At 44.5% G+C, this 26,743-nt stretch overlaps 2 protein-coding genes across 2 annotated transcripts; one reads left to right on the top strand and one right to left on the bottom strand.

Annotated features, from left to right (window-relative positions):
- Nucleotides 1-2,186: 2,186 nt before the first annotated feature.
- Nucleotides 2,187-5,426, bottom strand: LOC119404976 (protein XRP2-like). The gene is made up of 7 exons (XM_049419408.1): nucleotides 5,225-5,426; nucleotides 5,037-5,154; nucleotides 3,719-3,810; nucleotides 3,471-3,643; nucleotides 2,620-2,726; nucleotides 2,252-2,359; nucleotides 2,187-2,201 (listed from the first exon to the last, which is right to left on the bottom strand). The coding sequence occupies exons 1-7, from the start codon at nucleotides 5,311-5,313 to the stop codon at nucleotides 2,187-2,189; spliced, it is 702 nt and encodes a 233-aa protein (XP_049275365.1). The 5' UTR covers nucleotides 5,314-5,426.
- Nucleotides 5,427-5,819: 393 nt separating this feature from the next.
- Nucleotides 5,820-26,327, top strand: LOC119404971 (SPRY domain-containing protein 3). The gene is made up of 11 exons (XM_037671707.2): nucleotides 5,820-5,929; nucleotides 6,204-6,362; nucleotides 8,199-8,396; nucleotides 9,500-9,644; nucleotides 11,945-12,136; nucleotides 14,883-15,032; nucleotides 16,388-16,445; nucleotides 17,152-17,214; nucleotides 18,773-18,942; nucleotides 19,219-21,375; nucleotides 21,499-26,327. The coding sequence occupies exons 2-10, from the start codon at nucleotides 6,253-6,255 to the stop codon at nucleotides 19,351-19,353; spliced, it is 1,221 nt and encodes a 406-aa protein (XP_037527635.1). The 5' UTR covers nucleotides 5,820-5,929; nucleotides 6,204-6,252; the 3' UTR covers nucleotides 19,354-21,375; nucleotides 21,499-26,327.
- The last annotated feature ends 416 nt before the right edge of the window (nucleotides 26,328-26,743 follow it).

Genomic DNA, 26,743 nt, shown 5'->3' with positions numbered 1-26,743 from the left:
ATACAGCTGCCCCTATCTGGTGCAAGACTTGTGACCATGTGCTCAGAACAAGAATGTTGAGACATGCAACACGCAGGATGAGGAGACCTAAAATGTATGTTGATAGATGATCTGTTTTATGTATAATTTTACTACACTTACATCTCATGACCAAGTAGTGGTGGTCTGCTTAGATTTTAATGACCATTTTGCCATTCACAGACAGAACCTAGAAAGCTTCCAGTCTACCTTGGACCGGGTAACAAAGGCAGCAGTGAGTTGTAGTAAAAGAGGAGCTGGCATGTTTTTGAAGTTTCTAATGACAAAATAGCATGCGAATTTCGTCATGCATTTTGATAAATATCTTTGGGTAATGTACAATGCACATTTCTTTTGCTTGAAAGCAAAGAGGCGTCTCGTATGTTGCACCAACTTGGAAAACATTTATCCTTGTCAGGGTGGTAAACCAATACATAAGACAGGGGTCTGAAATCTCACGTGATCGCAGGCACACTGCCGAGGCTCGTGCAAGGGTACCTTTAGTCACATATTCGAGACTTGGAGCAACTCGGCCAGTGCAGCGTCGTGAAAATATACATTACCTGCGCTTCTTTCATGCCCTGTACAAAAGCCATGCTATTGTCCCGCAGCATGTTGTCCCAGAAGAGCACCACCAAGCACCTCTGCAACAAGTAGACATAAAGGGAGAAAGAGCAGTTCGTTTCACCTGGAATGCAGAACATTGTCAAAATGCTAACCTCCTGAGCCATTCAAACATTATATCGCATGTGGCCTGAAATTGTAAGTTAATTATAAAATGATGTAAAATATTTATCTCAAGCATAAAGCAGCCCCTTGCAGATATGCATGGAAGTGGTGTTGTCGTAATCATAACATTAGTGTTCAAGAAATTTGTCACTAATCTTATGTAGACCTTTCAATTGTCACATATGATGAGCAGCATTCGTGAAGTCCGATCCAAACACTGCAAAATGACATCGAAATCCAGGATGCAGCGTCAAATTGATATAAAAACCATTTTTATCAACGAACCGGGTCATACCCGACAAGTCATCATATTTGTATGTTAAAATTTGGCTTTTCACGTCAGATTACACTAGTTGGTAATTATAACCAAGTTGAACAGTGACAACATGCTCTTGAGCTGGTTTCTGGTGCACCCTTAGCAATTCGTACAAGGACTTGCAAGCAAAAGAGGGCTACGTTGGGAACAAAACAGCACGCAGTGCTGATCCCATCTGTGTTGTGGTCATATTGTGCTGCATGCATACTTGCAATGTCCCGCCAACCCTACGAATCTGTTAGATGCAAGGATGCTCCCGACAACGACAGCGCATATCTAGCTGGAGGGTGTCCTATAGCCAATATATGTGGAAGAGAGACTGAAGTTTGGGTTAGTTTGTAGATTTAGTGCAATGTCCCAGGCACCAAGCACAAAACGAAAGGAAGAGGATACAGGGATGGAACCACAGTTTGTCCCCTTCATTTTGTGCTCTGCTCAGCACTCAAGACACATATAACCACAGGCGTAAACCATGGAGGGTCGGGGGGGGGGGAGGGGTCAGGAGGGTTTTGACCTTCCTTGTGCTCAGACTTGCGGAGACAACCATCACAAGTATCGTCTTCTTCAGACTTATCTTTCAAATATCATATTTAAATTGCTCCACAGTTAAGTATAGCTCTCTCAGTAAAACCAACTCTGAAATCTGAAACCCTTACAAAGAGCAGGAACAAAGTACAAAAGTGAAAGCTGCTTTCTTTTTTTCAAAAGGGACTGTAGAGTACAAGCTTTCTGACATGCCACAAATGTTTATTACGCTGGGCTTTAATACGCAAAGTCAGTATTACTGCCTGTATTAATGGCCGGTTGTGATTTACTTATGCAGGCAATTTGGTGGAAGCCATTGACATGATTGTGTTATTTAAAAAGAAATCGCCAGTAAACAGAAACATGCTGTAAAAAAAGTTTCCAGGCGTAAATTGCGGGACGCTATTTTTAAAAGGTATACACAATGAGGAATGAAGCTGAAGAAAAACTATGCCGTAACGCATTATAACAAAAAAAATTGCTAGGAGTGTTATAATTAAAAATAAGACCTATACTATTTATGGAAACAAAAGGGCCTCTGTGGCTTGGTGTGTGTGCTCCCTTGCGATTGTTCAGGAATTTACACCACTGCATGCTTTTACAATGGCTGTTGCTGAGAAAAATGAAAAGTAGCATCATCATGCACTGAGTGGTGAAACTTGCCTGAACGTCGCGTTTGCAGCTGGGTCCAAGTGTGAGCGGCACATTGCTTGTCTTGGAGTCCAAGCTCACCGGCACTGGACAGGATTCCACCAGGGTCTGTGGCATCACCTGTTTGGCCAACACGCAGATGCTCTTGACGATCATTGCACTCTTTCCGAGTTCTCTCACTCCTTATCGCAACTTCACAATCACGTATAACTTGAATATGGTGTGGACCATTTAATTAGCTTTATTTTATGACCAAATGCGCCCTCATAATTCCATCAAGTCAGGGATCACTTACAGGTCACAGACAGCGCCAGTAATTCCTGATCGTGAGCGTACGCGCGTTAAATCTCTGTCGAGAGAATGCTACAATCGACACTTGCCTCTGGCGGTAGCAGGGACCAGTTTGGCTCTGGCGGTGTTGGAGTAAAGTCGTACACCTCGCTCCAATGGTTGTTGAATGGACTGAGTTGGGCCTTTTGTAGCTGCTCTAAAGGAGTAAATCATTGTGTCAGTGTCACTTAATTTTGTTTCTCATATTGCAGGCTGCAACTGTTTCGGAAAACTTACAAAAAGGGAAAAGTTGTTGTCCGCCTATTTTTTAGCGCGACGCTACCATACGTATCCATATGGATTTTGCAGAAGGAAAGCTTCGTAGTTGGTTCAGTCTGGTTGTAGATTCAAACTCGGGACCAAACATATCCCGAGCGGTCACTCTACCATCTGAGATAGAAGGCTAGCAGATTTCACAGTGAGAATGAATTAATCAACTGAAAATGGCCATGCACTGGTGCTGTGCACAAAGCTCTTAGTGAAAATAGCAGGGGGGTGGTCCGAACATCTGGACTGAAGCCTTTTCATTGAATCTTTTGCCAGCTAGTAAGAGTATCATGGAAGGGCTTTTGTCTAGACATCCTTCTTGGATTTGTGCATGGCGTGGATTCATGCACATCATTTTGTAGTTCTGATGCATTCAGCTATCATTGGTCCAACGAATTTTAATGTAGACTTCTACGCATTTTGAGAACTTCCTGCTGACTTTTTACTCTGGCCATTGCATGTATATGAGGAATTAACCATACATTTATTACTTTTCATAATGAGAACGCAACAGGCAGGCTAAGTAAAAATAATCAAGAAATGTCAATGAGGAACCTTCCTTATAGAAAAGAATACATTGTGCACATGCACACCATGCACATCGATTTGATTAGTGATATGAATGTAGACTTGCCTGGGAACTGCTCATACGCCATCGTCAGACAGCCGAATCGCATCTCGGAGCAGGACTCTATGGATGGCTGAGTGGAGCAGCAAAGCCAGGAATCGACGGCAGAGCAGTCACGCGCCCGGAGCTGTTGGCATGCGGATGCAAGCCGCACGTTGTTGCAGTTTCGCAGGAACACGCTGTAAGCCAACAGATTTCGGAGTACTGAGAGCAGATCAGCAGAAATATCCTATAGAGGTATTGAGTGTCATTACCTTCCTTGCGTTGGGCCAAGGACAATGTTGCAGTTGACGCAGTCATCAATAGTCACTGAGTTGATGTGGTCCAGTATGTAGAGGCTTGCATTCTGCATGGAAGGTTATATTTTAGGGTGGGATTGAAAAAATATATATATATCTTCTCTAGAAAAACTCGGGTTATAGTGTATATTGTTGGAGCCACAGTAGGCCACACATGACAGTGCTTCTGTGGTGTAAACGCATTACACTGACAACCGACATCAATGTGGTTGACGTTCAGAGGCACGTGTTATAGAGTAAAAGGGAGGGGAGAGAAGTGCCTTTGGTTTCGGTAGGGCTGCCATTTTGGAATGCATGTAGCATGATGAACAGTAGCGCCTTAACCAGTCCCACCTAATTCCTGATTCATCTACAGTGGCACTCTGAAATTCGTGAATGGGCCTCAGAGTATTTTTGGAAAAGCAAGTTAGACTTCTTCGTACATCCGATTGCATTGAAGGCGTGGTTGCATAAAAAGGTTGTGAGTTGATACATTACATTTACAGTATTACAGCTTGGGTACTAATTCATACAGAGAGGACATATGATGGCTTTGCCGTACCCGACCTCCCAGACTTCACCCCAAGTGGAATTTTTTTCGAGAATATGCATGCTGAGGACAAGTATATACAAGGGGTCACCTATATGCTTCTTTTGTTATACACACATTAAATAATATAATAACGATAATAGGGCAATCTCATAATGTAAATTAATCGCGTATGTATATGTAATAATGTCTATATTCGGCATCACTATTGGAGCGCGCATTCAGGCAAGACTGCCAGAGTGGAAAAGACCATGCAGAATGACGCGCGTTGTACGAGATTTGGCATAACGAATTTCTGGTGCAATGATTCTGAGGTGGCAGCTTCGAGGATAAATGCACATATTATAAGGAATTCTGCGCCAAGTCGACGGCCACCATAAACTGACAAATAGATGTACTACTGCATAACCATATGTGATGACCTTATAAGAATTATCCTGAAAAGTACAACAACGTTCATATGAAATACGCGTGCAATGAATTACCGTGGGATACATGCAACACTACACTAGCTCGAGCGCGCGAAAATGCTAAGGAACAACTGAAGTGCTTAGAGAAAAAGATGGGATGAACCTCAAGAAAGAGCGCGCAGCAGTTTGTTATTTATTCTCATGTGCACGAACATTTTTTTTTTTTTTTTGAGCGCCAGGTACGTCGCTTTTCTCTCGCACTTTGCGTATATTCAAACACCGCTATTTATAATAACTAACGCGCGAGCCAGTCGCAAAACGTAAAAGCGCATACGTGGCAATTTCGTATGACGAACTGTTCTCCATTGACGTTTCCCGGGCATTTCGTGACGGTTGTGTCGATCGCATTTTCCACGGTGTAGTTTGAGGCGTCCACTTTTGGCTTGGCGTCCCTGAGAAGATGCGAGCGATTCTCTTGAGATGGGCTATAACAAAAACCGCGAAGACCGTCGCTTCACTTACCACGAATACGTTTTAGATTGATCGCAAGCTTCCCTCGGCTGACCACTTCCTTGCGCAAACAGCATCAGTTTGCGTTGTACTGCCCCCATATTGGTGCGCGATTCGCATACGTAACGACGTAAACGTCATAAACAGTATAACTGATTGATTTAAGTGTGCGCGTACAACAGTCCTCGAGAGTGTTCAGCGGTGTTGTCCATTTAAAGCACGCCGTTGCTAGGCGACGTTATTGAAGCCGTGAGAGAGTGGACCCGTGTCTAAATCGGTCGTAATAAAGAAAGGAACATTGCTTCAGATCTCGTAACGGCATCACCGCGCACTTGTATGCGTTGGCTGCACCACAGTGAGCGAGTGATATTGCTGAACAACTTAGAAATATTGACGAACCACTGTTTGGTGGGAAAGACACAATTCAAATTTCGCGGTTCTTTGTTTCGCTTTACGTGCGACATCGCGTCATACTTCACGTAATCCTCTAGCGTACTTTAGATGTGTTCTGAACATTTTGCGACTAACGAATATTTTTGGCGCTACAGTTCACGGTTTAGAGTATTCTCTGAATTTTACGAAACTAAACCTGCAGCGTCTCCGGCTACTTTGCATTCTTTGGCTGTGCGGTTTGTATGGTCGCACGCGATTGCCCTCAAACGCTCGTGTTTACGTGTTGTTTCTACCGGAATTCTTGCCGTAATGTGATCCCACGAGGTAACTAAAACTCACCCGCTTATCCCAGACTCGTTCTGTACTGTTGACGGCATGTTTAATGCTATCGTTTGGCCGGGAAACCGCTGTGCCTCGAGCCAGATTGCATGTCGATGAACGCGCTGCTAGTCTTGTTTATTACAGGTAGAAAAAAAGAAACGTCACTATTTCTAAATCACGCTTAGCAGCCTTTCGTAACAGCCGAACGCTGTCGCGCTGACACGCTTAATAACGCTTTGTGACCGTTGTTGACAACGTGATCTCTTCGCGTTCGTAGCAGTGCACCGTGGTTTCGCTCTTCTTCGAGCTCTCTGTTGACGGCGACCATGGAGCTAGAACGCCGGCTGCCAGCAACGTCCAATGCAGTCCTGAAGCCGTGTATGGACATGAGGCAGCTGTTCGTCGACAACATCTTTGTCGAAGATGACATGCTGTGGTAAGAGCCTCTTCCGCGTTTTGCTACAGGTGTTAGCGTAGTTGATTGTAGTGGGTTGAGCAACCCTTACGCTTTTCGATTTGCTGCTTGGTGGTAGATTGAAACGCACTTTGAGCGAAGTCGCAAGGGCCCATCAGCGGCTGACAGCGCGGTGTTCTGTTTTATTTTTGTTGTTATTAAAGATTTTCGTAATGGGATGGAGGTGTGAGCAACTGATTCAGTGTGCTTTACCTGGCCAACATTGGTGTTCTTTCAGTAATTGGATGGTAACCCTCATTGCATCATCTAGACAACCTGTCAGCATCATTAGAAGCGTTTTCTAACGACGCAGACAACGTACATGCACACACACAAACAAACAAACCTATTCGCAATACACATCTCAAGTACACTTAATGTAGGATGAGTTCTTATTTATTACATTTCAGAAATCCTCTTGAAGTAAAACTGAATGTTCACCTACATTGTATTGACTTGAAGTGCAAATTTGCAAACAGTCAGTGTGTTAACTGATGGTGTTTCTTTTAGCACAGTCGTCAAACATTGCGTTTCTTTTTGCCAATTTGGCTTTCAACACTGCAGAGAACAGCACTATAACTGGGCACAGCGAAGCACAGGGCCATGTTATAGTTCTGCCTTCTATTCAGTGCGATTGGTCTGTAATACCAAGTGATACGTAACACCAGTCGCATGGCAGCAAGCCTAGTTTTGTTGGAAAAGCAACTTAAGAACTTGTGTACCTTCCAGTGTGTCAGTGGTAATGTCCCGTAGAGCAGTTAATCACATGCTTCAGTTGTTCTAGCACCATTGCTAGTTGTGACGTCTGCAGATGTGCACGCGTGCACCTGTACGACTTGCCAAAGCTATATAACACATAGAGAATGATGCGATAGTTTGCCTGTCCTTTTGTGAAGAAGTGTGCTGAAAGCATATGCAGCCCAACCTTGTTGTCCACTAGGCTCATTTCACAAAGTACAAATCACATGCTGTGAATGACAGTAGATCTGACTACTTTTCTTCTGTATTTGTTCTGCTAAGGACCGCTATGACTAGAACGTTTTGTAGCAGTGGTGGCGTTGTGACAGTTGGCCTGCGATCGACCTCCATGAATGATCATGTCCACATTTGGTGCTTGCTAATACTGCCAGGGTTACACTAAACAAATACACAAGAAAGTGGATGAAGGAACAACCTCCGCTGACACGCTGCTGGTAGTGCACCGCTGTGGAATGCAGAGGTTGTGGGTTTGACTCCCACAGGGGGCCAGGTGTTTCTCTGTCTGTCCACTTCAAATTCTTTTTATCACATGTCTGTAAATGGCAGCTCCGTCCATAGTACTGCGGTGCGCCTGCCTTTCACCTGTGAAGAACAGTCATGCTAGCTGGTCTTTGCTCAAACCGTAAGTACTTTTTTCTCGGCCAGTGTAAACACTACACATATTAAGAATTAAAGGTTCGTCGTTACCAACAGAAACATTGCGTTTAGCTGAGCAGCGATGTCAGAATCACTGACGATATTTTCTAAGATGTTCAAGTTTCTGACCTAAAACCAGTGACACAAACGCCGGTCTGCATGGGCAAAGACGGCTATCTGAAACCCTAGGGAAGTGCTTGACACCTCGGAAATGAGCAAGCACTATTGAATGGAGCACATATGCAAATTCTCTTGATAGGGACAGCAAAGGCTGTGGGAGGAGCTGACATTTTTTCTTAGGTTGAGACCGAATATAGTACAATTTATTGAGGAACAACAAGAGTGCCTCCTGTGCCTTCCTTGACTTGTTTATCTGTTAGCGTTGCATGGTTTGATCTGGCGTACGCACGTTTGTTTCTGCAGTTACGATGCAGGGTCTGAGGGCAACCCTGGCTTGTACGTTGGCGTGGAACCAGCGAGTCCGTCACGAGCCTACTTTGAAGTGGAACTCATCGGCATGGGAACGGCCGACCTAGTCTTGGGGTTCCTCTGTCCCAGCGGTACAGGAATGCACCAGTGGGACTGCGCGCTGTCGCTTGCTTGCCGAGTCAGCCAGGGCAGGTGATTGGTAGTTTTCTAATCAATCATTCTCCCTGAACACACTAATCATTGCAATATTAATTACATTCTTTATTGCATGCATTGTTTGTCGCAGTGATGGTTGAACTTATCAGTATGCATGGCATATCAGTTATGCAGAACCTTGCATAGTGAATGAATGTTTGTGAAAGGGAAATGTTGTCATTCACCCATCTGTTCATAGCATGCAGCTACAAAGGTAGCCTGTACGGATTGCTCAGAAAATAAAAAGTTTTGCCATTGAAAAAAAAACTTGCCCAGGTCTGGGATTTGAACGCGCGACCAACACCTCTTGGGCAGTCATTCTACAATCCTAGCTAGTTAGCAGGCTAGCAGATTGCAGCAGAGGGACGCTGAATATGACAACCCTTTTGTATTAAATGTGTGCTTTGGTGCTTAAGGTTTTGTTACCTTTCACAATGTTTCATCGCAACCACATGGACTTTTTTCAAGCCTTTGAACTTCAAATGTAGCATCATATTCATATCGGAATTAACGTAGTCAAGCAGGTGTATACAAATAATTTAGACACAGACATATGCTTCTTAGCAGTTTGAATAGACACAAGTTAACTGAACTATAATTATACTTGTATATCACCTATAAAAAAAAAAGGCTTTACATCCATAAGCCACTGTTTCAGCATGATTGAGTCTGTAGCATGGGGCATCAGATTAATTTGACCCTTCTTTATTGTACTCGAGAGCGCCAGTGTACCGTTGTTTATATCTTCCCACTTGCCCCTTCGGCCCAGTGGCTGGGACATTCTGGTGCAGTGAGCAAGGTTGTGGGTTTGATTCCCAGCCACCGCATTTCAACTAAGGAATGCATGTAGGCTTGTGTACTTTCATTTAGGTGTGCATTAATGAGCCCTGCATGATCCGAATTGATCCATAGCCCTCTACTGTGGCACCTCCCTTAGTATCACTGTTGCTTTGAGCGATTCCTCGATATTAGGTTGACTGGTGTTTTGTCTGTGGGCCGCGTTATACCATTGAACCTTGATATAATGAACTTCAGCGTAATGAAAGTCTTGATATAATAAAGTGCCATTAGCTAAATTGTTGTGCCCGTATTTCTCACAGGCTATCAGAGTGTGAAAGCTGCATGCCTGGAGTGGCCTGCAGACCTGGTGACAGGATTGGCTGCGGCCTCTCGTTTGACCCCAAGGTGCGGTTTCGCAACTGGGGCACCGTTGTCACTTTCTTCATCACACATAACGGCAAAGAGGTAAGTTGAGCCTCTGTGAAGTTATTAAAGGACTGCTGGCTTTAAGATTGAGGTGGCAGTGCATTTGTGAACAAGTTGCCTTTGTGAACCTTTCTTCTACAAGAACACTCGTTGAACAGAAAAAGAAAGATCTGTAACTGCGGTCAGATGAAGCACCACAAGATGCTTCTACCATCGTTCGTTGACCCTTTAATATGCCGATGCCGAGGAATACACTGGAATACCAGGCATACTAAAACTCTTTTTTATGGAGCGAAGCTTCTTTGAGTTAAAGATTTTGGTGGCAGTGGCGGCGGCATAATTCGCGAAAGACGCTGCGCCAGCAAGCGTACAGAAATGCGAGTGTACAGGAATGTGGCCCACGAAGGTGTGTCGGTCACATGCGTATTGTATGCACTGTTTTCCAATAATTGATGCTGTCTAGATTGTGGGTTTGTGGGCAATCAGCCATTCTAATATTGCATTCTGATCTTTTATCGAGGTCACTTCTCATTGCATCTTGCACCTTTCACTGTTAACTAGAACTAACAGACATGAAAGCCAAGGAATGTATAGGGGATGTTATTTGTAGTAATTATGATGTAAACTTAAAGAAAGTAAAGTGGACGAAAAGATAACCTGTCGGCGGCAAGTTATCTTTTCATCCACTTTATTTCCTTCACATTTACGTCATAATTACTACAAATAACATCCCCTATACTTTCCTTCTCTTTCTTGTCTGTCAGTTCTAATTAATGTTCTGTCTAGCAAAGAAAAAACGAGCCCTTAAAGGGGTCATGAAGCACCCCTTGGGCTGATTGAAAAAACACATCCTGCGGAAAGCTGACACGGTTATGAACTGCTCTGCCAAATAATACAGTCGTGCGCGCCGCGTAATGGCCACAAGCGGAGCGCGAAGTTGCCGTTTCTCCAGGCACCCTCTTTTCAAACAGAGGCCGGTTCTCACTCTCGTCGGTGGGCGGGGCGTCTGTCCGCTGTACGTTGCAAGAGACATAGCATGCTTATTGGCCGATAGCCGACGTAAATCGAGAGCGGCGTTCGGATCAGATGCGCTTCTTGCCGCGGGGTGCCGCCACTTGCCGGCGCCGCACTCCTCAGTACACGGTAGCCGCACTCGCGCAAGCGAATCACAGCGGGAGAGCGATCGCGTTTCATGACGCGCGCTGGCGTAACTTCTTTCCCCCATGCCATCCCTCCCTGTCTAGCTTCCAGTGCGCTCGTTGGCACGAGAAAAGAGGGAAAGCGCTGGGAGCGTGCGCCAAACCCCCGTAACTCCGCTGATTCTTGACGGATTCGAGAAATTTTTGCGGCAATCGATTCGGGAGGCAGTACACTCCGATACTGAGGCCATTAGATCATTACTTGGAAAAGTGGTTCATGACCCCTTTAAAATTCCCCTTCTTTCGTTTATATCTTTAATTGTCACATTTTAATTGTTTCACGCATGACCTGTAGCAACGGAAATGTTGCACTGCTTAGCATGTGGGTAAAAGTCCAGTTCCCAGCATGGAGGAAGGAAAAAGTTAGAAGGGAGCATTGCACAATGCAAAAGAAAGAAACAAAGAAAAAAAATTCAGAGGTCGGGTGCGCACACACCAAGCTTCACTTGCCCCCAATTTGCCCCCAATACGGGAAGTGCTCCTTTTTTTTTTTATTATTCTGTTCCCTGTCACAGCTTTTTCGAGGTTTGGAACATAATCAAAGGGGCCCTGCAACATTTTTCGAAGTAACCATTGAGTGGCTTCATAAAAGGAGTTAGTTGCCTCACGAATCGACCGCTGCAAAAATTTTTCGAATCCGCCAAGTATGAGCGGAGTTAAGGAGATTTGTCGCACGCTGTGATTGCTTTCTCTCTTATCTCGTCCTGACGAATGCTCTGGAAGCTAAGCAGGGAAGGATGACACGGGGAAAAGAAGTTACGTCACAGGCGCGTTCTGACCTTGAGCGCTTTTTCTTTTTTTTTCTTCCAACGCTTACTTTGTGTAATCGCGTGCGTTGGCATGGGGCAGCATCCCACGGTGGCCACGGTAACTATGCAGCACATGATGCTCAAATCAGCCAATGGCCTTGAATTTGGGTATATGGTGCGGTCATTTGGGCACTACATGGCATCATTTGTAGAAAGAGGAGGGAACGATTTCTGGCTGACTTCGAAAATGAATTGTAAATTCCAGGCCACATGCTGCGCTACAGTGTTTCGCTCGCATGTTCTCAGGAGCCTCAACTACCGATCAGGAGTGTTTTGTGACCATCCTGAAAAAGTGTTGCAGTGCTCCTTTAAGAAGAATGTCCTTCTGCAGGTTGGGAGGTCCACTTCGCTGGTGTCTGGGCGTCTCCATCCCGCCATAGTCATGCGTGATCCCGGCCATCAGGTTCGGCTGCTGGGAGAGGGACGGCCCACTTCATGCTCACTTACCGAAGACGCACTCATGTGCGTTGACTCGAACGAGGACGAGTGGCTACGGCTACACGACGTCCATCTCAATGGGCCCGTGAGTTGAATGGCTACGCAATGCTAATGTGCTTAGTTATTCGATCAAGGTTGCTTAATGGGCTAGTTGATGAGCCATGATATTGATGAAGCAGTGCACAAAAGACGCAATCATGCACACATAAAAATGATGCAAACACAAGCGCTTGTGATTGCGTCATTTTTATGTGTGCGTGATTGTGTCCTTTGTGCTCTGCTTCATCAATTACACGACGTAATTGCCCGCTTGTAAATATGTGGCTAGGTTTGCCAAAGTGCTGAAGCGATATTCTTAAGCATATGCAGTTGGGATGCGATCACGTATGTTCATGCACGAGATCACGCACGACTCACTCCTCCGTGAACAAAACTGCTGCGCCGCTAATGGCTTAACGAGTGTAACTCTACGCAGTGCACGTAACAGTCGCGGTACAATGCAATGTGAAATCTCGCCGCAAAAGGGATAGTGTCTTCGAAAACGACAACTGCTCGCGGTTATTGCGTACTACGTTGCACACACGTGTAGATCAGTTAGTGTGCTGTCTTAACTTGAGACATGCGGCGGTATGTTCGCTGCCACTCGTAATAACACCATCTTGCGTAGGGGAGCGGGCTTTAGAAGATAATGCCAAGCGTAGTGGCAACTGAAGGTGAAGTCCCCAAATGCCCGCATTGCAATCCGTCAAGTCCTTACAAAAATGGCGGCAAGCGTGCATAGTCTCTTTTTGGCGCCTGATAGCCAGAAACGTTCCAGAATTCTTCCAGAACAAATTTGTCCTGGCCACGGAGGAAGGAAAGAACTGCCATGATTCTGGCAAGTTCTGGCGACACGCGAGTAGGCAGAACTGTCCAGCCAGAGAAAAATGAACGTACTCTGGAAGAAAAGTGTGGAGAAAATGACGTCTTATCGGCCATACGCACTGGGCACAATGGCAGCGTTGCTATGGTTACGTGGCGCGGTGTGTTGTGCAGAAGCGGCGGGGTGTGCGCCCTTGTACATTTCCGTAGGTCTCATACCAAACCGTAGCAGACTGGAGATGTTCGACAGCATCCATTCTTTTTGCCGCATTGTTAGCTCCGCAGTGTTCTCCTGGCTGTTGTTGTAGCCATGGGGTCTGAACAAAAGTGTGTGGAACGAGTACGTATCTACGTACCGTGCTGCGGATGAAGGATTTGCAGTGCTCAGTGAAATCTCAGAATGAAACCACTGTGCTACAGAAAAGACACATTTTTTTTTTGAAAACCGTTTGAAGATTTTGACGCCAATTTCGGGTCGGTGTTAGCTTGACAGAGAGCTGAGGCAATGACTGAAAGGGCAATCGAGCAATGTGGACAAGACACGAGGGGACGGTCAAGTAATTCGGAAGAGGCGCGGAGGGGGGAAATTACCGTATTTACTCGATTCTACCGCACCCTTGATTGTAACGCACACCCGTTTTCCGCGACCAAAAAAAAAAAATGTAATACATCGATTGTAACGCGCACCCATTTTTTCGTGAGAGAAAAGAACAAAAAAGTCCATAGGAATCAAACTTTGCACATTCAGAAGAACAAGTATTTGGGTTTTAAAGAACTAAAGTTTCAAAAAAGTAAAACACAAAGTCAAAAAGAGGGCCTTGCCGCTAAAACTGTCACCACTACGGCGGCGATACGAGTCGCGTAATGGATCAGTCCTTGTCGCTGTCGGACAACTCCTTGTCACTGTCAATGCTCTTCGATTTCGGGAAACCCGCCCTGCCTTGGTCCACTGAAACCTTTTCGTGAAGCTTTGCTGTAAAAAAATCTTCTGCTTCTATTTGCGCCAGTCTTGCACGCACGTTGCGGGAACTCCGAACGACCGCGATGCGGCCTGATTTCCGCCCGTCTCAGCACATGTAATAACTATTCTTTTAAATGCTGCATCGTGGTGCACTCGTCGAGTATTTGGAGTCGGCACTTCCATGCCATCGATGTGAACGCAGAACGGGATGACAATCTCCTCAGCACACGTACAAACTGAAACAATAATGGCAGAAATGGCCAAGGCGCGTAGGAGGCGGCCATTTTGAAATGCCGATGGCAATATGATAACCGAGTTTCTTTTTTTTTTTTTTTCGGTACTCGATTCTAACGCGCATGCGATTTTTGGACTCGTTTTACCGGAAAAAAGGTGCGCGTTAGATTCGAGTAAATACGGTAGGCACGACGAAGGAGTCGCCGTCGCCACGCAGCGGAGCTTCACAAGTAGTACACAAGAAGGGCTTCTCTGCACACCTGAATAAGAGTTTTTGGCTGCAGTATGTATCGTATGTCCGCAGTTTGCCGTGGTGCTGAGCCTTGCTGCTGAATAATCATATTTTCCGGGAATGTATTAACCAGAACCTGTTAACACGTAGCTCTATTGGGTTATATTCAGTTCTCACGATTGCGAGCGTAGGGCTGGGGAATCATACTAAGCGGGAAGGTATCAACGAGGTTCCACTGTATTCCAATCTCTTATGGTACAAACAAAGGAAGAGTAGTGGAAAGCATGACCCTTAAAATCAGTCTCGCATATTTTCAATTAACGATTCCGTCTTTGAGAAACATAAATGGGTGGTTGAAAATACAATTGCCTAATTAGCCCAGTTGACATAGGTGTTAAATTTCATCTTTGAGACTTTTTTTTTTTTTTTCATAGAAATGCAGAGTGTGTTCTAAAGAGCAGTCTGACAGGCCAGTATGACTTGTGCACCAGCATTCTTGCGCAAATGTGATGCAACTACACATGTCTAAATCTGCCTTTGCAGGTGTTGGAGTACTCGGGCCGCGGCACCAGCATGGTGGACGTCGGCTTGGCTCAGACGCGCAGTCCGCTCAGCACCACAAACCACTATTTTGAGCTGGAAATTCTAGACCCTGGAGAAAAGTGCTGCATTGCCATTGGCCTCGCCCACAGGGTACTTGCAAACCTAGTTCTCTTACACTGGTGTCACACGCACACTTTTGTTCACGATCAGGGCCCATCTGGATGAGGCTCGATCCGGGTCATGTGCTGTTATACACGGTCACTTTTAATCGCGATCAAGCCAGATTGGGATCAAGACAATCACGATCAAGCCAGATTGGGATCAAGACGATCTCAATCTGCACATCGCGATCTGGTTCCGGGATCGCGTTATCTCAAAAGATCGCGTTATCTCAAAAGTTTTGAAGACATGTCGAAGTGAGACGCAATGTGATGCAAGTTTTTTTTTTTCTTTTCTTCAGAAAGAAAACTGCGACGTTTTCCCGAAAGGCTGTCTGTCGGAGCGAGAAGTTTTATTCAAATTAACTGCTGGGCGGTGTTTTTATATTTATGGGAGCTACTCCAGAGACAGTCAACTGCCGATTTTTCGGACGCCCTATTTTCCGGACATGCTCGAAAATTTGGACGCTTTCGCAGCACCGTCACCAGCCCCATAGACTTCAATGTATTAGAACGTCCAAAATTTCGGACGCTGAAGCTATTTCACGTCCGATTTTTTGGACTTTCTGCCCAAATTGCACGTCCGAAAGGCATTATTTGAAGCCCCCACCTCTGCCACGTCTATGATCTCGTAGTTTCGAACCAGCGCTTTCGTGAGTTGATTTGTTTGAGACAGTAGCAGAGTCTGAAAGTGGCTGTGGCGATTTGACCACTTGAGCAGAATAAAAAAGCATGAATTTGTTTTTTCGTACTGCCCGATTTTTCGGACGATTTCGTGGTCCCTAGGAAGTCCGAAAAATTGGCAGTTGACTATACAACTTTGCTGGAACCAGCTATTAGATTATCCACCGACTCAAATTATTGAGATTCTGCTATCCTTGCACCAAAGCAGCTTTAAATGGCCACAGTTGCAAAGGCCACTTAGTAACGCACCTAACTTGATCGGTGAACGATAGTGAAGACATGCAGGCTGCAACTAGGCCAATAGCAAAATTTTCTTCGCAGTAATATGATAAAACTTGCTGCAGAAAACAGCCGATTAAATACTGGCTTAGTACTAAGGATCCTTTCTGCTTCCTGAGAAAAGACTATATACTAACTTTTCAGTCGAAACAAAGGAAGATGCATTTGAACACCTGTCAGAGCCTTGCTTCATTTTCATTATTTTGTGTTGCTGACTTCCAACAGCATGTAATACATGATTCTGGAATGTTTTGTTTCATTGAAATGCTTTCTTCATTTTTGTATGGGGCCTTTATTCTTTGAACGGCTCCAGCAAGAGGTTTCTAGACTTCCTGGTAAATTTAAAATGCTTACTGATCTGATGCATTCTTGAATTGCGTGCAGGATTATCCCAGGTACAGGCATCCTGGCTGGAACGAAGGGTCCATTGCCTACCATGCAGGTGAGCCCTGTGTGCCTTAAAAAAGATGCAGCAAACTTTTTCTGAAGTCTGCTTCTACCGTCTACAGCAGACTTACTTTAATTCAGCTTGCCGCAATGACTTGATGATTGTTAATGTGGAAGCATTATGTGCTCCATTGGATGAAAAACCCAGCATCATCCCCAGCAAATGGCACTTGAGTCACGTTACCAAGTGATGACGTTATTACATAACATCGTGTGATGACATTTGATGTCATGTGATTGCGTCAGTTATGACACCATGTCATGTGACATGCATGCTGAAATAGTATAGATGTCGCTATGATTGTCACACCCAGACACACACTGCTTTCGCATTCAGTGCACGTGAAGAAACTTAAGTGGCTCTGTAACTTCTTTCCACTCAGCTGTTGAATGGAAGGCCATGAGTTCAATTTGTCATCCAATTCCTGTGATGGGGAAATAGAATTCAATATACAAAAGCGCAGAGTCGTATATAGTGTCGAGGGAAATCATATTTCTTTTGCCCATTGTGACTTCAGCTGAACTGACACGGCGTGTTGGAATCTGCTGAGCCGTGGTAACACATGTACTGATGTCGCATGAAATTCAGATATAATACAGTTTAACTGGCAGAAGGCTGAAGAGGCAGGAATGGAGATTATTACTAACTCTCAAGTCGGTCTCTTGCCACCTCTTCTAAAGCTTTCTCCTCCTGATTACAGATGATGGAAAGATTTTTGTAGGAAGTGGTGTAGGATCACGGTTTGGACCCAAGTGCCAGAAAGGTAATGCAGAACGTTTTGACTGTCATATAGCTGAAAAAATTTTTTATTGGTATAGATACAGCACATGGGCTAGCAAACGTGTGCTGTGTGTGCATTAATAAAGAAAATGAAAGCCAGTTTTCTACTACCTAGATTACTGAATCACTGTAGCTTGTGTCGATCGGTACAGGAAAGCCTGGATGTATCAAAATAGAAGGGGGGTCACAAGATAGGTCGATATATTGATAATGCATGATGCAATTCATGATGCAATAACTTGGAATCAGTGCGATAAATTTTTAAATGTCGTGATGCCTTTGCCAAGAGCGCCCACTCTGTGCAATTCACTACAATAGAACAGATTCATAACTAGAGCTGTGCGAATAGCAAAATTTTGGGTGCGAAGCGAATTCGAATATTGAAGTGTGAGTGCGAATCGAATCGAATAATTTTCAAATATTTCTCTAATATTTCTAGAATATTTTTCGAATACTTCGAAGCAAAATTGCAGAAAAAAAAGTTAGAGAGGATTTCTAAGCATATCCTTATGAGATAGCAACATGAAAGTGTTTCTTTTCGCTAGATTGATGAAGCACTGGCGGGGTGGTGTTTCATAGTTGTCTTATCCAGAATGAGGCAATGTAGAGGCCGAATTTGATTTATGTACGTGATTTGGTGCAACCAAAGTGTTGCCGACAACATTTTACACGTGATAGGCAAAGATGCCATTTCCTCAGCCTCTCCTCCTCTTTCAACTTCTGTGGAAGCCCAACTGATGTGGCGGACAAGGGTGTGCTCCCTTCAAGTCCAGAGTTCCAAATCTGCCTCGTAGACGCCGATATATAAGAACATCTGAAATTTTGGATGCTAAAAAGCTTCGGCTTCCGATTTTTCGGAGTTCCTGCCCAAATTTCAGGTCCAAAACAGCATTAATTGAGCCCCCACCTTTGCCACATCTTTCATCTCCTTGTTGGAACCAGCGTTTTCTTGAGTCAGTACATTTGCGACTGTAGCAGAGCTTGAAAGGCAGCTTCGCCGCAATAACCGGGTGTGATGAGGTGAAGCATATTGAAAATCTAGGGACTACTTCCAATCGGACGTTGACTGTCTCTTGGCAAAGTTCGACCGTAACGGAGCTTGAAGGGCAGCTTTGCCGCAATGCGAGAGTGTAATGAGGTGAAGCATATGAAAATCTGAAGGGGTCACTTTCAATCGGACATTGACTGTATTTGTTTTTGGGAAGTTCGAATTGTTCGAATAGTAAAATTCCAGTGAGAATCGAATTGAATAGCAAACACTATTCGAAAAATATTCGAAATTTCGAATATTCGCACACCCCTATTCATAACCTAACCTAACCAAGTCCCTTGTCAAAACATCGACTCCCGCAACATTCCTTATTTGATAACTTTTCATCACACAGTTATATACAAGTTATATCGTTGGGTAGGTTGTGCACCTTAGTGTTTGCAATATGGCCTGAGACGTAAGAAATGCATCATTGTGCAAGCCATTTTGTTGTAGAGGAATTCGACTACATGGATGCTATTTTACCATTCGAGAGCTATTGTCGTCGCAGGAGACATCATGGGTTGTGGCATCCTGTTCCCACGCGAGTACGTGGAGCCCAACGAACCCAACAGAGACGCCATAGACAATGATGACCAGGGCCGGTTGGAAGGGGACGACAACGACGAGTATGACTTCATGAAGTACGATGTAATTCCACTTGAAGGAACCCTAGTGCAGGTGAGCGCTTGACATAGTTGTTAAGGCTCGTTCACACTCGCGATGAGCACTGGTAGCGCGACCATTGCAACTGGCGACCAAGAAGCGACTCAAGGCGACCAATATTCACTCTGGCAAATATTCCTAACCTAACCCAACCTTCTGTCCTTCTTGTGTCCTTGTTTGTACGTCCTGTCTTTTGACATGAATTCTGTTTACTGAAGTTATGCCGCATATTCTGTGAAATGTCAAAAAGGCAATTGAGGCTTTTTTTTTTTTCCCTGCTGAATTGGGCAGGTCTTCTTCACACTGAACGGTGTCCACGTTGGTCGGCGAGAGATGGCCATGCCCCAGGGCGGTCTCTTTCCGACGGTGGGCATGCTGAGTCTCAAGGAGAAGGTCAAGGTAGACCTACACCCTCTAACAGGCTGAGAGGGCTGCAACGCCGCACCAGCGACTAACACGCCAAGTGACAGACACTGCGCCCATTGTACATTGAGCCAAAGTATCGCACATTATTTTGAACTTACTGTTGGAAGTGAGCAGGTGCTGTTTTATTTTTTACTGTTCGTGGATCGGCCGTTTCTCTGGTTCTCCCGTAACATCCCACAGGTGTGTTGAGCAGTGTGCTTGTTGGCACACGTCAGCATAGGGGATGGGCTGGCCGGAGTGGAACGTGCATATGACGAAGGAACGAAATATGACCCATTATTTAGCCGACAGCTGCTGACTGTGGTTAGGGGGTCCTTGACGCAACCTTTGTCTCGAAAAATTAAAAAGATAATCGAATCAAAACATATGACTGTGATTGCAGCGTCACAGACGTAGGCCTTAGGCTACCGTGCCAATTTGTATATAGCATAGCAGGGTTCTTGCCGTGGCTATGAGCCTCGTCAGTGACAAGTGCAAAAGCGACGGCTGACTAAAACCACTTCTAGTGGTACTATAACAAGATGTACAGGAAAGAGATGTATCAGTCCCTTCAATAACAGTGCCGTGCAAGTTCTGTGTAGTAGGGATGTTCAAAACACAGCCTGACAAACGCAGTAAGCTGCTGTGTTTCACGAATGTAACTTGAAAACTGTAACTAAAAATATAACTTTTCCATCTCTTCAAGCTTCCATCTTCCCCTGAACTTCCACCACCAATGTAACTTGAAATATCAGAAATAGTGGAGAGGCAAAGAAGAGTGATTCGACCTGCTGAAATTTTCGGTTCAGATTCTAGTCATGTGCATCTGGCCGCTGTCTCCATTGCGTTTTGAACTATGCCGCACGACGTTTCCAGGCGTGTGGGAAGTGCGTTAGCACATTACTGCATACGATCAGGGGCCGACTTCCTTCCACACCTAGAAGCGCTAGCGGTTGGTCAAGCCTAGTGCGTAGAAAAACAAAATTTCACATTACCATAACTTGAGCGTCGTACCAGATACAGCGGTTGGCACTGCAGCTCTGTGTCAAAGATTACAAGGAGCAGAGGAATTGGTGTTGCGTTTGCGTAAGTGGAGCAGTCGCAGGCACACGCTCGTTTCCGTCTTTTCTTGAACAATGAGTTGTTTGTTGCACTAACTCAGGTTCGGATAGCTTCAAAGCCAGGTATTTGGCGTGCCAGTCCCCCTTGCATTTTTAGCGAACGGTGTGGCAAGGAGTGTGCATTAGCTGTTCCGCTGAGAGTAGCTGTCACTGTGCTGTAGAAATGTGCCTTTGCTTATACGCTTGCCAGCCCGCTTGTTTTGAAAGCGTCATATGTAAAGCCGGGGTCTAGGGCGCGTTGCGTCTTAAATTCTTGCTGACGAGCTATGGTTTGTTAATTTCGCCATCTATGGAACACTTCGTGTCACACTGAACCACTCCAAATGAATCACGGAATGCTACCTTCCCAACGAAACGATTTAAAATTCTCTTTCGGAAAAGCCACTGTGTTCAACTGCAAAGGCGTGGATTTTGCGAGACATAATTAATGACCACTTGACGAAACGTGTCTTGCCTAAGGAACTGCAAGAATTGTGTACAGATGACAAAAGGCTCTGGTTGTTCACCCTATTTTGCTTGTCGAGAGCTATTTTCAAGACAGCAACGTTGACTGCAATACCACTCTTCATACTCCGTGGAGGTTGATCCTGTTGAATGTGCTGAGTACTGTCTTGAAATGTGTGGCTAATTACCCAGAGTTAAATTTGCCCCATCACTCGTTACGGCTGTGAACTTGTGCTTGTAACTGTCTAATATGTACTTTAAAGTACATTTACTTTACATTGTCTTTGGTGTATTACCTGCTCTGTAATTAGAAAAAAAAAAACTAGTGGTTGTATTAAGAATGGCTAAGAACTTGCAAGCTTGGTCAATTTACCTTGCTCAGCTGACTTCCTTTATTGATATACAGTGGCTCACAACAGCAAAAGTTAGCCTGCACCTATTAATGTTCATCTAGAGAATGCTTTGTGTGTGTGTGTGTGTGTGTGTGTGTGTGTGTGTGTGTGTGTGTGTGTGTGTGTGTGTGTGTGTGGTGTGTGTGTGTGTGTGTGTGTGTGTGTGTGTGTGTGTGTGTGTGTGTGTGTGTGTGCGCGCGCGCGCGCAGATGCTATCATCAGCAAAGTAGCCAATGCAAGGATCAGTCCGTAGCAGCCGACATGCTTCCTTGCTTATTTTTGCATCCTGCACACAAGTGCTACATTACTTGATTCACGTGTAGGCTCAACTTCTCAACTCTAGTACTGGTCGAACACTAATGTGAGAGGGAACACTCGAAATTTTGAACCATCAATGAACGATACGTGAAGCTTCATAAGCAGAACTTCCCGCACTTGCCCTAACCAAGATGGCAGCTTTTGAGCTGGTAGCGCTGTTGAAGCTCGCACAAGTGTGTTGAAAAATTGGACAGTGCAGAGAACAGAGGATGAGAGAAACGATGTTAGCAGGCCACATGTTGATGCCCTAAATATTATTCTAGCCCGAGGCCTCTTGGTTAGGTCAAACGAGGTGTGTAGAATGAAGCACATTGGCAGGTTCTGCAGTCTTGGACAGTTACTGGTAACCACTTCCTTTATCATGTAACTTCTAACCTCAACTTGTAACATCTCGAATCGAAACGAAGAAATTTGGCACCAGGAAATTTCTCCTGCAGTATTGCAGTGCAGATGTCAGTAAGCAGCATTTCAGCTTTCACTTCAAACGCAGATGTTCCCTTTCATGCTCAAAAAGTCTGTATGCTGTTGCTGTATAAGACAGAGGATGACAGGAAGCTGTAGACTCTTAGTGACTGGCTCAAGTGAAATCCCTTCGTCACACCTTTTCGATCACTTCCTGTGTCGCGTTTCATTTATAGTTCGTTCTGCAGTAGCGTTCTGCTGGTAGCATTGCTTCGCAGCTAAAAAAAAGGAGCTTTCTTTTCGATGTGCGTGTTTGTCCTTACGCATGCATCGTGTTGCATCTATGGTTTATATACTCGTCCTTGCGTCCAGATAAAACTGTGCTGCTTGTGTGATACTAACCTATATAAGATCTGGATCTGGTTATGTATTATTATAACATGGTTCACTTCTAAAAGAGCCAGAGTAGGGGTTAGTTGATTGTGCGTAGTCGATACCTGTATTGCGCTGCGTGAACACAAAGAAAGATGCACAAAAAGAATGCACACAAGACGAGCGCACAAGATGATCTATCTACACAAGACGAGCGCGAATGTCGCGCTCGTCTTGTGCACATACATACATTTGTCTTGTGCGTATTTCTGTGTGTTCGAGCAGCGCGTTGCAAGTATCGACTATAGTTCACTTCATCCGCAGGCATAGTGCTGTAGAAAGGCAATGGCCAGGATCTCATCACACATTCTGGCCAGTCGTCAGTCCCTTTAAGGAAAAAGAAACTTCATGCCCTCAGCCCTTGGCTCTCAGAGCCAATGATAGGGTAAATGTTTCTTAACATGGATTTTCTTCTCGTTTTTTTTTTTTTGCAGTAGTGTAAAGTAGTGTAAAGTAAAGAGGCAGAGTAATCAGCTAGCCACGTCAGCTATTAGGTAGTAAGTGGCACTGTCTTGTTAATAAGCATCTTCACGTCATTGCCAATCACTTCCGAGACACTCCCCTCGTGGGGGAGCAAGGATACCAGTCTGTCTTGTAATCTAGTCATTATTATGAAGTCTGGTTGCTGCTTGAAAGGGGCACAGCGCATGGCCGCCTAGATTTGTCTTAGCAGTGCTTTTCTGCTTCATCTATAAAATGCTACACTAGTGATGCGAGCTGCTGAAATACTTCCGTCATCTACGAGTACGGCGCCATCTTGCAGAATGCCTCTCTCAGTAGCAATTAAGAGCGCCTGCTTCGCCAGAACCACGTGTGCCTTTTGTAGCTTGTCGCAAGTGATAATGCAAGTGTATTCTCGGGGGGCTGTCACAAGCACTACATGTTCCTTTTGCGTGTGCATTGCCACTTGTTCGTTTCTCGTCGGAGGTTGTTCTATGCAGGTTTTGTAAGTGTCATGTGCCGCAGGCACTTGTATGAATGGGAAGCTCTCTCAAAGCGTGGTGACAAGCAGTGATAACTGCGATTTTGTGCATTTTCTTGTCCGGCCAATTGATGCGATATGTCTTGCACCCTCGACAGGTCACGCTGTTTAGGCTACGGCAACCTTTTACAGCACCTGCATTTGTGATACTGTGAAGAAATCAAACAAATGTGAATGTGCTATGCAGTGGTGGTGTGATATTGGCATTTTTAAGTTACAGTTGCAATGTTCATGCTAACTAGGGCAGCACTGGGTGCAGCAAGACTTTTTTGTGGCTTTCATTGTGTGCCGCCCATTAATCATGATCAAAACATAGCGTGCCGCGTATCAGGAGCAAAATGTTTACAGACTGCGTATGATATGATGTACTGGCTCTATATGTTTGTAGTTATAACGCTGAAAAAGTTATATCGCTTAAGTTTTATACCAATAACCAGTTTACTACAGAACGCTCAGTGATAAAGATTCCTATGACTCCACTACAGGCATAGGTAGCCCCTGCAGTGTTCTCTGTCAACTATGAAACATAGAGCATAGGTCTTTCTTTTATTTTAACACAAAGTTTTCTCTAAGAAAAGTTGTAGTTGGCAATGCAGAGGTAGGCCTTGCTAGCATTGGCAAGAGTGTCTCAAATCAAGCAAGGCTGCAGATAAAGGATTGCAATAGCAGTACCGGTAGCTGCTTTAAAACGCATACAGCTCTGGTACTTAGTAAGCACATTGCTGCGGCTGTGCTTCGCAGTTTTGCCGATAGATGCTGTGTACATACAATGTATATAAATTGGAGCTGAAATCTGCTCATACTGCGCCCTTCTTGCGTTCGCGTCATGTACTTATTTCAGTGTCCACTTCTATGATTTTGTCGTGCACGTCACATTGTTGGATGCGGCATTCAGCTGAAGTTTGTGGCCTCTGCTTTTAAGTAAGCCACGTGGAAGACATCATAAAAGCTTCCATTGTGCATTGTAAACTTTTAACTAATTTTATATAACTTTAGATGTAAGCGTGCACGTGCAGGCATGTCTTATGTTGAATCAATGTGTCAAGGTGTTACAATAGTCTTTTTTTCTTCAACTGGAATATTTTGGGCAATAGTGAAAACATTTCAAACACACAGTCGGAAACAGCATCACAAGCTGTTGCCGATGGCACTGCGGCTTTAGTGTCTCTGCATATTGTTGATGCTCGCATCTAGTTTTCATCATTGAAACAGTAGTGCGTGTACAGACATACTGAAAAGTAGGGGTGTGCGAATGCAATATTCGAGACTGAATCAAATAGTTTCAGAAGCATATATGGATAGAATGTGAAGCAGTTTTCAAATAATACCCCGGTCACACTGGCAAGTTTAGTGTCATTTTGAGCGAGTGCACTTACGCCCCCAGAATGGCACTTTGGCAGCGCACTGCTACACAAGAAAGGGAAGTGCACTTTGGAAATGATTGTAATGGCGATGGGTAATAAAGTAGCACAACAGATATTTGTTATTTCAGGCTATGTCTTTTAAGCAATACTGTGTTACAGCTATAACCAGCCCTTAAAATAAAATTTACGCACAAACGCGGCAGCTGCAGCCATTGCACGGCGTGCGCTGGGCATGCCCCTGGCAGCCGTGGCTGTAAACTGCCCGAGAACGAGAATAGCAAAGTAGTTTTTTGTGTTATAGTATGTTTTAATGCATAAGAATATTCCTAATAAAGAAAACAATAGTTCAAAAATGCTATGAACTGGGTTTTGGATAATAACTCATTTATTCTTGAGCCACTGCTGTCGAGGCTAGACACTCAGTCTCGGCGAAGTGAGTTTGGCGAACGCACTCGCCGGCAAGTGCGCTTTGCAGCGAGTGTCACTAAACGTTCCCGTGTGACAGCGTGCGAATGGCACTAGAGGCGAAGTGCACTCCCTCAAAGTGCACTTAAGTTGCCCCGTGTGACAGGGGTATAACAGCCTTCATCACAACTTATGTAAAACAACCTTTGCATTCTAGTACATTCATGTTGGCGGATTTCTGTCATCGCATTAAATGTCAAGGTGATGTGTATCGAAAGCGCGAATGGAGCCTTGGGAGCAATTGAGCAGTTTATTTACCTATTCAAGGCTCATCAGAAAGTGTGATAGCGGTTAAGCCAAGATAGTCTGGCTCCCTGAAAGCTTGATCAGTGTTACTTTCTTGTGTTTTATGTCTGTGCTACTCAAAGGTCAACAGACTCACTCGAAATCCTTATGACCCGTCAGTCTTGAGCAAATTCAACAAGGAAATTTGTTGAGATTGAGCGAGCCCAAGCAAGCAACATCATTTGTGAACGAGTAAATTTTGCCAACCTATGACGCTAAGGTCACCAGGATTAAATATATAAATTTGTGCACGATCACACAGCATTTGCAATTTGAAATGCTCGAAAACTATTCAAAGACTGAATCAAATAGGACCATATTCGGTTTATTACTCCAAGCTTCAGAATATTCGCACACCCCTAACCATAACTCTAATGCCAACTGTCCTGTTTGTCCACAACTTGTTTAAGATATTGCCTAACATTAAATGGCTTTTCGTTTAATGCATTTTTGATGAGCGCACTTCAGTTTCTCATTACTAGCACTAGAACAAAGGTTTTGTGGATCGTAGCAGCCGTGCTACAAAATGGCAGCCACTGCAACGTCCAGATACATATGGCAAGGAAGTGAATGTTAGGCGATTTAGTTTCATTTTCTGTTGTCGGTCCACAAAATTTTTGCTCCAACTATACGCTTAGTTCCGGCCGTAGCTTGGTGGTGCTGTTAATTGCTCTGGCAAGACTTAATTAGCTACAGCATGTTGTTGACCAGTTATTAGTTCCAGGAGTATGCCAATGTTATATTTTCGTTTTGCCATATTTTCCTATTAAAGTGAACTTGAAAGTGTTAATGAGCACTGTTTGCAGTCTTTGATGTTTGTTTCTCTCTCCTAATTCGCGATTTAGTGCTTATGCACTGCGCATGAAATGGCATTAGCTCGCTAAGCAAGCGTATGTGTGCCGTTATAACTGTGATGTAGTGCTGCTGTTTATTTCCCAAGTATTAGTAACTTGTATTGCTTATCAGTATTCTTCTGGAACCACTGAACACTACATTAGTGATACCTCTTTAGATGTTGAGCACAGATTCCTTGCTTCAAGGTAACGGCAACATTAGGTTAAAAGAACTGTGCTATTCCTCAGGGTTCTTTTATTGATGCTGTCAAGTCCATGAATGTTTTGCATGATTAAGGAAAATTGACTCGCACCCCAAGCCCCAGTTTTCTCATCTGATCTACGCAGACTTGCCGACGGACTGAAACAACCA

This window comes from Rhipicephalus sanguineus, chromosome 9 (assembly GCF_013339695.2).
Source record: "Rhipicephalus sanguineus isolate Rsan-2018 chromosome 9, BIME_Rsan_1.4, whole genome shotgun sequence".
In the NCBI taxonomy this organism is placed as follows: domain Eukaryota; kingdom Metazoa; phylum Arthropoda; class Arachnida; order Ixodida; family Ixodidae; genus Rhipicephalus; species Rhipicephalus sanguineus.
The sequence above is the reverse complement of the archived record's forward strand: the minus strand, read 5'-3'. Positions and strand labels throughout refer to the sequence as shown.

What these genes read in the sequence shown, in the direction of transcription:
- LOC119404976 (XM_049419408.1), bottom strand. Translation starts at nt 5,313, where the DNA reads ATGGGGGCAGTACAACGCAAACTGATGCTGTTTGCGCAAGGAAGTGGT. An exon ending in CAATCTAAAACGTATTCGTG is followed by an intron (nt 5,155 to 5,224) that starts GTAAGTGAAGCG and finishes GCATCTTCTCAG; the next exon opens with GGACGCCAAGCCAAAAGTGG. An exon ending in GGCGTATGAGCAGTTCCCAG is followed by an intron (nt 2,727 to 3,470) that starts GCAAGTCTACAT and finishes TTACTCCTTTAG; the next exon opens with AGCAGCTACAAAAGGCCCAA.
- LOC119404971 (XM_037671707.2), top strand. Translation starts at nt 6,253, where the DNA reads ATGGAGCTAGAACGCCGGCTGCCAGCAACGTCCAATGCAGTCCTGAAG. An exon ending in TGCCGAGTCAGCCAGGGCAG is followed by an intron (nt 8,397 to 9,499) that starts GTGATTGGTAGT and finishes TATTTCTCACAG; the next exon opens with GCTATCAGAGTGTGAAAGCT. An exon ending in TGGACCCAAGTGCCAGAAAG is followed by an intron (nt 17,215 to 18,772) that starts GTAATGCAGAAC and finishes TTGTCGTCGCAG; the next exon opens with GAGACATCATGGGTTGTGGC.